The sequence below is a fragment of the Esox lucius genome, chromosome 19 (assembly GCF_011004845.1).
Source record: "Esox lucius isolate fEsoLuc1 chromosome 19, fEsoLuc1.pri, whole genome shotgun sequence".
Taxonomy (NCBI): Eukaryota; Metazoa; Chordata; class Actinopteri; order Esociformes; family Esocidae; genus Esox; species Esox lucius.
In genome coordinates this window covers 27,497,420-27,509,563 of record NC_047587.1, presented here as the reverse complement: position 1 = coordinate 27,509,563, position 12,144 = coordinate 27,497,420, and the positions used below count along the sequence as shown (strand labels likewise).

At 43.6% G+C, this 12,144-nt stretch overlaps 2 protein-coding genes across 10 annotated transcripts in view; one reads left to right on the top strand and one right to left on the bottom strand.

Moving 5' to 3' along the window:
* The first annotated feature begins 216 nt into the window (after positions 1 to 216).
* Positions 217 to 6,581, top strand: hsbp1b (heat shock factor binding protein 1b). Its single transcript, XM_010884159.4, has 3 exons — positions 217 to 397; positions 3,784 to 3,850; positions 3,984 to 6,581. The coding sequence occupies exons 1-3, from the start codon at positions 353 to 355 to the stop codon at positions 4,106 to 4,108; spliced, it is 237 nt and encodes a 78-aa protein (XP_010882461.2). The 5' UTR covers positions 217 to 352; the 3' UTR covers positions 4,109 to 6,581.
* A 369-nt stretch (positions 6,582 to 6,950) lies between these two features.
* Positions 6,951 to 12,144, bottom strand: part of zgc:173742 (DNA topoisomerase I mitochondrial) — a 43,850-nt gene continuing 38,656 nt past the window's right edge. For 8 of the 9 annotated variants that reach the window (XM_029115033.2, XM_029115030.2, XM_029115035.2 and 5 more), the window contains 6 exons: positions 10,416 to 10,484; positions 8,629 to 8,743; positions 7,875 to 8,002; positions 7,663 to 7,760; positions 7,383 to 7,532; positions 6,951 to 7,196 (listed from right to left, as the gene is read on the bottom strand). In XM_029115033.2, coding sequence (XP_028970866.2) covers positions 7,094 to 7,196; positions 7,383 to 7,532; positions 7,663 to 7,760; positions 7,875 to 8,002; positions 8,629 to 8,743; positions 10,416 to 10,484 — 663 coding nt within the window. In that variant the 3' untranslated portion in view covers positions 6,951 to 7,093. Of the gene's footprint in view, positions 7,197 to 7,382; positions 7,533 to 7,662; positions 7,761 to 7,874; positions 8,003 to 8,628; positions 8,744 to 10,415; positions 10,485 to 12,144 lie in introns of those variants that run through there. The other variant, XR_003777454.2, reaches the window with a different exon arrangement.

Here is a 12,144-nt window from a genome sequence, read left to right as displayed (position 1 = left end):
GATTTTTCAAATGATCTACTGTAGATTAATAACGTTATTGGAAGCATTTGCTGCCAACATTCATAATAATCACCTTGAGATCAAACGAGTTAAGACAGTGAGTATGCTGAGCTACTTCGAATGCAGGTTGGGGCACTTACGAAAAAACTCAATGTTCCACATTCCTCCTACTTCAGAGTTCTCGCGAGATAACTTCTTCAAAACAGCTGATCGAAATGTGTTGCAACCGCCTTTTCACTCAGTAGAGCGTAGGAAAGTACTAGAAAAGGTTGCTGTGTTCATCTTAGCAAAATTTGAGCCCTTTATAATTTGTATACCTCTTCATAACACTGGTATCGTTCTTAAAGAAAACATGGCAGAAACGGATCCAAAGTCAGTTCAGGACCTTACCAATGTGGTGAGTTTATGACACGTAAAGCTAGCTAACTAGCTAACAGTGACACAGGATTGACCGGAGCTAAATACTTAAACAGCCTAAGCTTACAATCCAGTAGCTAAATTGCAATATCTCTGTACCATTAAATGGCAAGACGGCACGAATTCTCCTTCAAATTCCAGAATGGTCAGCAAATAGCTTTGTGGACCGTAGCTCGCTGGTGTCAAACTTCTTAACTCATCATATGAGCTACGACTGCTACAGTAGCCAGCTATCTTTACAATTCCCATGATCTAACCATCACTGACAGAAAACGGAACACCTTCTATATGTTTTGGGGTCGGTTGGATTAACAATGGACCAATATTGCGTTTTTAGATATAAGCACCACATTTGGTAAACATGTAGATTTATTTACACTGAAAATATTTTGATATGGAGCCAACCCATATTTGGTCCCTGGAGGGTGTGGCAGGCACTATTCAAAAGTCGTAAAAAAGGGGAGTTGTTTGGCCATTTAATTAACATTATATCCAGAATGATTTTATTCATCCAATAATAATCACTGAGTGCCATTGACAGACTGTGGCAGTTTTCTCTCAGCAACTTTTAAGCACAGTTATATTGTTCCTTTTTTCCATTAGTTGTGAAAAGATAAATCGGCATGACACAAGCTACATTTAATCTGAAAGGTTTTGAAAATGAAAGATTGGTTCACAAAACAAGCATACCCTGTGAAATGTCAACAGGTTGTTGAATGTAAGACTAAGTGATCTGTTGACATTTCAGGGGGGTATGCTTGTTTTTGTAAGAAATCTTCAAATGAGAAAAGGAATTTCAAATAATGACTTCTCATCAATTTTTACTGGTATAATATTGTTGGTATCAGGTTTTTAAGCTCAATGAGGCATCTCAGGGGTTTGTGGTATTGCTAAGATACCATGGTTAAGCATTGCGGAATGCATGGACACAATGCATCATGACCCCAGAACAGCTCTTAGCTGTGGTATATTAGCCATATACCACACTACCTCATGCCTTTTATTCTTAAATAGTAACACAGCTTTCAGCTAATCAGCATTCAGGTTATAAAAAAACGAATTCATAAAATAGGTGAGCCTGTACTTTAGTAAGCCATAGGTACATTTCCCAACATGCAATATACCTGGCCTACCATACTAGTATAGAATTGCGGACTGTACTGCGTACAGTTAACTACAGAATGTTAGGTCCAGTGCAAAGCCATGTGATATTGTGGGCTTCACTAGTTTTCACTAGAGCATTTCAGCTTTCCTCAGCCTCACTCAGTCTCACATTTTCTTTGTGGTTGTCCACTTCCTATGCTGGCGTAGGATTTCTGTTTGAATTTCCACAAGTGCCCCTTTCTCCCACACAGACTGCAAGGTCATGATGAGGATTTGCATTGTGATGTGGGGTGACTGCCTTTGCAGATGAGAGGATGGCTGTGCTAGCTGCGGTCAGATGACCCAGTTGACCTTAGTTCCTACACTGCTTGGACATGCCGTAGTAGTGGACAGAGTCTCTGTTGTTCTCCCCTGCTGGCGTTTGAATTGGTCCGGGCAAACCTGCAGGGCCATACTTATCACTGTCCAGGATGGATTAAGTTTGACATTCTACTGTTTCAACGGTTTCTCTGAAGCTATTAATTGCTGCTTAATCTTTGAAGTGCCTAGCTAGCCCATTACTGACCGAAAAAATGTCCTAGGGCACAGGGAGCTTTTGGACTGATGGCACAAAGCCCATTCCTCTCTTGAGACCTGCCCTGCTGCATTCCATGTGGTTCATACTGTTTCCGGATCTTGGAGTGTTCAGTTATCCAAAATAATATTAACTACCTTGTCATTAGTCATCCAGCTCTCCTGGGCTACCGTCTTAGGCTTGTATGATTGCTTTATTACCTCTGCTCATTGCATTATCCTCTGTTATCCTGTGTGCTATACATTTAAATGTGTAGCATATACCCAGTATTTAAATATGTTTGTGGGTACAGTACTTGGATCCTGAGACCAACACAGCAGGGAACAGGTGTCATACGTCCTATCTATCTCCAGGATATTTGCTGGAATGGAGAGGGTGTGTGATGCTGTTTTTGTGTATGTTGTATTCTTCATAATTCGTAATTCTACCGCTTACATCTGGTGAGTTGATGTTAAATTTGTGTACCCCAAAATAGGCCAACTGAATTGTGAAGTAGTATTACCGTTAATTGCCATTGCTGTCCTTTTATGCAATGACGAAGGCCATTGATGGGGGACCATTACAGTTGAGCTGGCCTGAGTGGACACATTTGCTGTGGCTTCATGTATACATTTGTTAAGGTCACATAAATCTACTTTTTTGACAAACTAAGGATGTAGCAATTCCCGGTTTTAAGATAATACAGCTTTGGAGAAAAAAATGTCCACTGCACCTATATCTATCCTTTCCAAAAAAGTCGAAAGGGAAGGTTTTGAGTGAGGAACAGAAGGGTTAAAATTAAGAGACCACTGCAAATTGAACGCTTCTGTTCCTCACTCAAAACTTTCCTGTTCAACTTTTTTGAAAAGGAAAAAAGGTGCAGTGGTCTCTTAATTTTTTTGGGAGGTGTATATTTGTGGCCAAATATATTACCATCTTTACACTTAAAAGTGAGTGGTTCTCATGACATTGGGCACATACTGTACAAGACATGGTATACCCTTTTTGGGGACTCTATTTGGCTTGAGAGCGCCACTTAAAACGAGTGGCCAAACTCAGTCTGTAATTTTACAATTTATCTTCAGAAAATAAAGAAATTACACTGAAATTATAGAATTAGTACTTTAGAATTGCCTACAAATCAATGGGCTTGCTCCAACTTTCTATTTACAATATGGCCCTCTGTTCAAATTATTCAGTGTTGAAAGAAGAGTTTTCTGACATTTTCTTGAACGCTTTACTCCAAAACAAGCTCACACAGATGTTATGTTACACACATTCTGAAGGCCCCCTGTGCCAAAGGCAGCAAAGCCACCCAAGCCATCAAAAAGCATATCAGACCTCCACCATCATTGAATGCAGTGGTTTTGTGTTTTCTTTGTACTCCATTTAGTTATTTTTAAAGATGAAGACCCCATTGCTAAAGGAAACTTTAAGCCTGGGTGAGCATCTGAAAAGCGCACCCATAATATATTAAATCCTGCATGAAATGTGGGCTATCAAAATTAAAGCTCTTTGGCAATACAGGACAGCTCTGTGTTAACTGGCAATTTAATGGACCTAACATGCGGGTCACAATCAAATTTGTAGAGATTTGATAATGATGTGGGTTTGTATTGCTGCTTCGGGTAAAGGGAGCTTCAACATGTAAGTTGCATGCCACAGTTGGTGGACTGGATACAAATATTACTGATCTTTCTTTGGGTTAGGTCCAGACACTGCTGCAACAGATGCAGGACAAGTTCCAGACCATGTCAGACCAGATCATCGGAAGAAATATCCTTCCAGAGAACTAGGTTACTAAGGTCTTTTGGTTCAGGAAAGAGGATAGGAAGTCTGCATATAGTATCCCACTGGTCAGTGTCTTCCAACGGCCCATGGGACAGCCCATTTCCTTAACCATGTTTACTAGATGAAATGAGCACCCGCATCGATGACCTGGAGAAGAACATTGCTGACCTCATGACCCAGGCGGGAGTGGAGGAGATCGAGGGGGTCAAAGAACCACAGGTCAAAGAAGGACAAGGATCATGAAGGTCTCCATACTAATGGATTATCATTAGTGCGCAATCTCTGGAACTGCTCCCTTTATCCAAATTGTCCTGGATTTATTGGAATTAATTTGGTATCAGGTAGAAAAGCTCTTATTTAAGCTGTGAAAATTCTGGCAAAGATTTTTTAGGTCTTTAGTAGCCTTAATCAAATGATACTGTAGTTGAGGTTTACCTTTGGATGCCAAATACCAAATCCAATCAGAAGTTTATCAAAATGTCTTCAAAAATGTTTTTTATTTTATGTTAGTGTGTGGGTTAGTTTAAAGGGAAGAACATTCACACGATTACCCCATTCAAATGATCAAGCGCCACCATTGCTCTTATTGTGACCTGGGCCAGGGTCCAGGTGGCACCCCGAATGGTGCTGTGGTGAAGTTTCTCCCTATAGATGCGTCTTGGGGATCCGGACTGAATCCTGACCTGAGGCCTATACTTTGAAACAAGTTCAACAGGTCCAGGATATCTTTTCGTTAGCTGGCTTCACTAAGCCTAATAAACGCAATTCGTTAAATCAACTAGGTTTTCCCAATCTAGCCACGAGGGCGTTCACATAAAAGGTGCGGTATTGTACCATATGACCAATCGCAAACACGGACAAGTTTACCAGGGCCATATATTTCATTCAAGTGGAGCAAACGATCATGAATATGTAGGTTATATATAAAACAAAATGGTTGCTGCAAAAAAAAATGCCTACTGTGTAAATGCATAGTTACAAGGCTTATCAATATCACTGCCCCAGGTACAACTAGATCTGACTATAATTACAATTGTTTACTACATTAAATTAATGAATTTCTTAGATGAAATCTTATTGCGTGTAAAAAAAATAAAATAATCTCCGTATTCTTTCAGTTGCAATTCCTGGCAGTGCCAAGCGTCTAAGGAGCAAATAGCCTAGAAAAAGTGAAACATCAATGTGCATTTGAAAGGACTCCATGGTGGGGAAGATAGGCTAGCTGTGACACCTGTGCAATGTGGATTTCAAAGGAATTACGTTTAATTGTACAGCCTACTGCTTTTTCTGAAAACCCTTTGTGTCCATACAGGCAATGTACCAGTATGACCAAGCATTGACTATCTTTATTTTCCCATTATCTGAACGTTGATGCTGTGGAATGACTTGCGATTAACAAAATCGCCTTCACTCTCAGCGACGCTGTTATCCGAATATGGGTGCAATTTATGGAACCGTTCACTCTTGGGAACCCTATGAATGGAGTATGCTGCATAATATACAACAGTAAACGACATAGGGTCTACATTGTTTATAGATGAAGTAGACAACGTAAGTTATTGTCTACTTGCTATTTCACACAAGCCCTCTTTAATACACTGCTTGGGCAAATGGCCTGGGAACACATCTATTAAGTAGGTCTGTTAGAGCAAGAACCACCTTGCAAATTGCGTGACAGACCGTGTTTTTGTTTGTCTTCCGCATCAACCACAGCATACATAAAACTACTGTAGCAAAAAACGTAACGCTATACATACGTTCTGTGAAACTAAGCGCACGACTTCAGTGTCGCACTGGCAACATACGGCTCAAGAATCTGACAAAGATGTCATCCCCTCTGCTGAGAATAAATATATTTCATAAAGATATTCATCAGAGAAAGCCAACGGGTCTTGTCGGTCTCTGAATTCTCTTGCTTTTCTAAGACCCCTCACTATCCGCGCACTAATCTCCACGGGATTTTCGACGAAATTTTCTAACGAGAATTGATCAGTATTGCGTGTTCCAGAGCAGGTTAGGTGTGTAGCATGTTACCATGACAATGTAACCCGCTAACAAGCGAACCACCGCCGTGACATTGACAACCCCGGGCCTTCAACCTGAAGTTAGTTTGCGGACCCCAAATCCTGCTTCGTATTATATGCTTCTGGGATTAGCTTGTACACCGGAGTACGTTCTTTCTGGTGCGCACATATATTGATGTAGACTGTGGTTGAGAAAACAGTGGCCTAAGAACCAGATTGGCACCGGATGTGCTTTGGAAAACCTCGAAGGGACTGAAATTAGGGAGGAATGCGGTCGAAGTAAAATAAACTGTTGTGATTCTTGTTTTGTCTTCTCATCTAGAATGATCAGAAATATTGTTCGCAGGGTGGGACTTCAGATGATGATCGTGACTGTTGTCCCCCTTTCAGTAAATGTATTTACATCAGGTTGCTTAGTACGGTAGCTATTGGCAACACTCATTCAACTGACATCTGTATATAGACCAGGTAGTGCTTAGTTCCAAAAAATGTATGCACTGTCCTATATGTTCTGCATTGGAGCATCTGCTAAATAACATTTCACCAGATGAGTAGACTGAGAACAAATTAATTTACCCTTAAGATTTGCAATAGTAGGAGCAGTGTACATTTCCACTGTAAACCAAATATTTTGATTGTGTTGTGAAAGGCTTTTGTATATTGATTATTGTAATTAAAAGTTACAGTTGTTATGTATTGACTTATTTGTTGACATATTTCCCTCAGCACATTTCAGCCAGAGTAATCCACAATTGAATTCAACTACAGCAGAAGCCAGTAATAACAGCACCGTGTGGCATGTGAAAGGTCTGCCTCCTGTAATGTGTGCATTAGCATACAGTTTCCCTACTGGCTAGATGTTATCTCAACTGAACAACATCGGAGGCCAGCTCAATAAGACCCAAACAATTTACATTTGACTCTACATTGTTCACAATGCCAGTTATAATTGGGGTGATAAAATCACAGCATGGATGACCTCAGGAAGTACTTCCACTTATTATTACTAAAGGCTCGTCTGTAAACCGAGAGGAGCCGACATGCAAAAAACAAGGCTTTGCTAAACTTCTTAAGAACCTTTATTAAAATGTTTATAAAAAAACCTTCATACTTTATATATAAAATGTTAGTGTCAACAGAAATACAGTTAAAGATGATAAAATCTCCCTGGTAGATGTTAGGCAGAACTAAAAGACAAAGAGACTTAGAATATAAAATCTGTCTGTGTCATGTCAACAGCCCAGGCAAATTTATCCCTCTGAGATTTGTTGTAGATTTTCTCCAGGGGCACCTCCATGTTCTTACACCTGTTGGGGGGAGATAATGTGAGAAGTAATAAACATGACAACTGAACAATAATATACAAGTTGCCTCTGCATGTGAATAATATTGGTGTCAGATGTCTTATGTAGTGTCATATTGTTTTCTGTATGTGTGTGCACACTTCTCACCAGGCAGTTTAATATTATTTACTGTGTGTATGTGGGTCTGACCAGGCAATGCTGATGCGTGGGTCCAGGTAGTTGAGTTTGGAGGTGCCCAGTGCAATCTGCTTGTTCTCCTCTCGGTCAGTGGCCTGAACCTCCATCTTCATTATCTGCTCTTCACAACGCTGCACAGCCTTCTTCTTACGCTCCACCAACCTTAAGAGTCAGAGAGGCACATGCATGCGCACACACACAGGGAATGAGAAAAGATGGAGTGTTAAATCAGGACATTATCTGTGCGGTATGAGGAATAATATTCTGGCTGCCAGCAGTAATGACCACTCACGCCAGCAGCTTGCTGTCTGAGCAGTGACCTTTGACCTCCTTCTTAGCCAGGGTCAGCTCACTCTTGGCAAGGGTCAACTGCTCCCTCCTGACCTCAATCTGAAAGGGATGTGTAAAAAGAGGACAGCGTGAACTAAACATAAAGCTAAAATAGTACATGGACACATTACCTCTCAATTTCTGTCTGTATCAAGTATCTGTTGGTCCTGTCACCTTGGACTGTAGGTTGGCCATAGACTGATCAAAGGTCTTTGGCGGCGCCCGCTGGTGGTTGCACAGTACTGCAACCGCTCGGTTGGCCCTGTTGTAGGACAGCAGCTTCTCTGCCTGGTTGGCGGTCCCTGTGGGGAATAAGACAATGTTTGTGGGGGTGGGGAGCTAACGTTTGATTACCAGATCACCAGGGAGCACTCCATTTCCCTCCTGTACCTCCACAGACCTCGTCTCATCTCCCCCATACCCGGATCAGCTGCACCTGCTTGTGTTTGAACACGTGCGAGTGTCTACTTTAATTACAGGCTGCTACCCACACTGTAAACAGAATTAATATCAGAGGCAATCCACACACTGACACCTCTATCAACAGAAACATCCCACCAGGAGAGAGAGGAGCACTGGGACCCGGCAGTAGAGAGACTAACACACTAATAACCCAGCACGCTGAGAGGAAATCAGCTCGTCACACAGACACAGTGAACGCAACACGCTAGGACTGAGACACACAGCGGTTCTCCGGGAAGACAAGGCCCCCCTCCCTCCTGCCACATTTAACCGGGATCCAAATCCATTTCTAAACCCGACAGTCACTGCGGTGCTGACATTAGGAGACGGGGCGCGGGACCAGGCTTCATGGTGAACCTTCTAGGTCACGGCCATTTGCAGACGTGTGTACCGGCGGCCTGGCCTACGTGGTCATTGTACATCTAAAACAGGCACGTGTTCACGCATGGTGTTTTCAGCGCCGTACCGTTGGACAGCTTTCGGAGCTGCTCTTGCAGGGTGATGGAGGCGTTGTACGTCCTGAACACCTTGGCGGTCAGGCCGGGCATCAGGGAGGACAGGTGTTTGTTCAGCAAGCCGGTCTGGCGGGAGGAGAGAGCAAAAACACGCAGGAGTCGCTACAACGTCTACCAAACGTCTAACAACCACACACACAATAGAACCGAACGCGCCGGATGGAGACAAGCCCGAGAGGTGTGAATAATGACATCCTGGAACACTAGGTGGCAGTATTGCCCTGAGGTCTGGATTGCGGTCTTATCAAATAAGCTGCCGTCTGCGTGGACGTGGTCATCATTTGGAATGAGGAGAGAGAAAGACCATCACATTCCTGTCCTCTGACTTGCATGCAAAACATTGAAAGTATTGAGTGTTTGTTAAATCTGCCAATGAAAGGCATTACATTTCAGTAACTGCAGCAACACGATGCAAAGGGCCGTCTTTCTAATGACACGACATGCTCTGGAGGTTAACGGCAGCCACAGTGCACCCCCGCCACCCTCCATCATTACACATGGGCACATAGACAATGGGATTGGTTCATTCAGAGTGTGTGGAGGAAGGCGAAGAGAGATGCGGGTATAATGACACTCCCAGATCTCATCAGACAGACCTGGGTCAGGACGACGCATCCATCCCCATCAAACAGGGAGGCTGCTGGGGGTGAGAAGAACGACCTCTCCCCTCATTCCTCACCCGCTTGGGGGGAGGCATTAAACCCAGGACGCCGTCACACATCTGCATTCTTTAGGAGTCGGCATCCACCTACCCTTGTGGAGGCAATGAGGACTTGGGTGTGGATGTTCTCCTGGTCTGTGCTGTGTTATCACAGTGGTAATGGGTTCCATTCACACTGACAATCGGGGCATCTCACTTCAAGACTGTTTTCACTGTACCGTGACAGGTTATGTTTGCCAGTCCGTGCCAGTCTATTCAATCTATGTGCCATGTGTTCATGAGGTGTGTGCATGTCTTCATGCATGCACCATTAGCGTGCGTGCGTGCGTTATTGAGAGAGAGACTGTGTAAAGTGGCATTTATGAAAGCACAGCAGTGGGTAACACAGAAGTATAGTCAGATGTGTGTTGCGCGCACGTGCACAGGCACGACGGCACGCACGCGCGCGCGCACACACACACACACACACACTTCTCTGAATTGGTGGAGGGAAAGCAGTTATTAGAGCCTGGACCAATTCTCCTCAGTGGCTGGTGCTTAGAACCTCTCGCCGCCTCCTCCACCCCCTCACCTGGCCTTTCAAAGTGTCAATCAGCCCAGCTCCGAGCTGCCATTAACATTTTCCCCTCAAACATGCCCCTCCATTTCCCGGTGTGCCATAGGTCACGGAGGAGACGCCCCCTCTCTGTCCATCCACTCCTCCGCCTCTTGCCTCTCAGGAGCGGATCACAACCATGTCATTTCACACCAATCATAGCAATAACCTTGGCCACCGGGCAAGACCTGCACCGCTGGCCGGCCATGCTGCCTCCTGCCTGAGGGAGAGCTGAGAGGATTTATATATTTTACACACTGCATCTCTCCGACTTCCCTCACTCAGTCTCAGGCAGAGAAGGCAGGGAATTAGGCTAGAGAGATGAAGGCTAGAGGCAAACGGAGACTGAGGAGGCACGCGGTTACGGCCACTCAATATGCTTCAGTGTGTGGTCAGGCTTCAGCCACCTACAGCCCCTTAACGCAGGCGAGCTCCTTTCCACGTTCAGATCAACAAGACCGGCCGGTTTCTGTACAACTCACGTTGAGGCGATCAAACAGGTCGTCTCCGGGCTCCTTGTTCTCCATGAAGAGCTTGAGGTTCTTGAACACCTGGATAAACAAAACAAGGACAAGATAGAGGTTTTAAATCCCAACCTGTCCCTCCTAGACCTCCAGCCCAGACACACAGCTGCCCACATCTAGTCTACACACTAATCATGATAGGAGAGCCCAGGGCTGTCTACCTCCAGCTCAGGGGAGACAGACAGAGGTGGGGGAGGGGGCCGCTCAATTATATTTGACATTTCCAACAAGTTCTGTTTTTCTCTGCGCTCTAAATAAACCAACTAAAATATGCAAGGATCTAATTAATGGTAGCAGATGTGTTGCTTTTTAAAACAGACTGAGTTGAATGACAATTTATCCTTCAGCCAGAACTAAATAGAGAAATAAGAGGCTGTGATGAACGGATGAATGATTTATTCCAATCTCAATGTCGTCTGGTTTGGAGCAACAAAGAGACCGCAGCTGATTTAGCAACCAATGTGTGGGTGCCACCAGAAAAGGACCTGAAAACATGACAACAAGCTACAGTCATCACAGACTTAATATGCATGAACAGATGTCTAAAACACAGCCCTGTTTGATAGGGGAATGCAGCGGCACGCTGGTTGAACGTTCTAAGTGCTGTTCAGATGATGCACACAGTGACCGAACACAGACGTGCACTTAAAAAAAGGAAACAAATGCTGCTGGCGGCAAGTGACGATTGGTGGATGGATAATGGTGATGAACAGGCTAGAAAACACTCTCCCAACAAAGCTAGAACGGGAATCCCTTCTATTCAAATGACTCGTAACTGTCCCGGACCTACGTCCTCCTGGATCTGTTCGAAATCAAGTTACTGCCTGATTTCTGCCGCCACTGCGCTCACCCCACTTGATTTTCTCTGTCCATGTCCACCTGGTTAAGCAGCTGACTTGGATTCTGTTTAAAGACTCAGGACGCAGCTCACATGCATTTACGGACCTGCTTATCGCCTGATAATGCAAAACATTTACATGGGTCAAAAGGTAATGTACTCTTGTAATCACTCTGCACAGCCAGAAAAGGACTGGACACGCCTCAGTCTGGGTCCTCTCTAGGTTTCTTCCTAAGTTTCGACCCTACCAGAGTATTTCCTAGCCACTGTGCATCAGCTCTGTTGTAAAAGCACTGTGACAACTGCTGACATAAAAGGGCTTTATAAAATACATTAGATCAATTGCAATCCAGTCTCATTCAACACCAGACTGACCTCAGAGGAAGTTGCCATGCCTATTTTGCGGACCTTGTGCAGAAATTCTCACTTTATTTCCACTTCTGAAAACAGGCTGTTTATGCATATTCACAAATATGGGGATGGGAAGGTTTGTGATTTCCATGTGTATTTGACAAATAATATGGGGCACCGAAGAACACTCCCTGCTGTGTAACAAGTTAGCTAGGTACTGAAAGTTTTATGAGCACTATTTTAGAGAAGATCGCAATACTGAAAGAATAATATTATGCAACCAGGTTATTGTTTGAGTTTTAAAAAATGTTCCCCCTCAAATATTTTTATTTGTTTTTCAATTGAATTGTTCACGCTATAGGTAACATTAAAGGTGGAAAAAGTTCTGACATTTATCTTTGTCTCATTCTTTTACATCACAAGAACCTGGCATTTTAACAGGGGTGTGTAGACTTTATATCCACTGTAAGCAGTTGACATCAGGTTGACCGTTGAGAC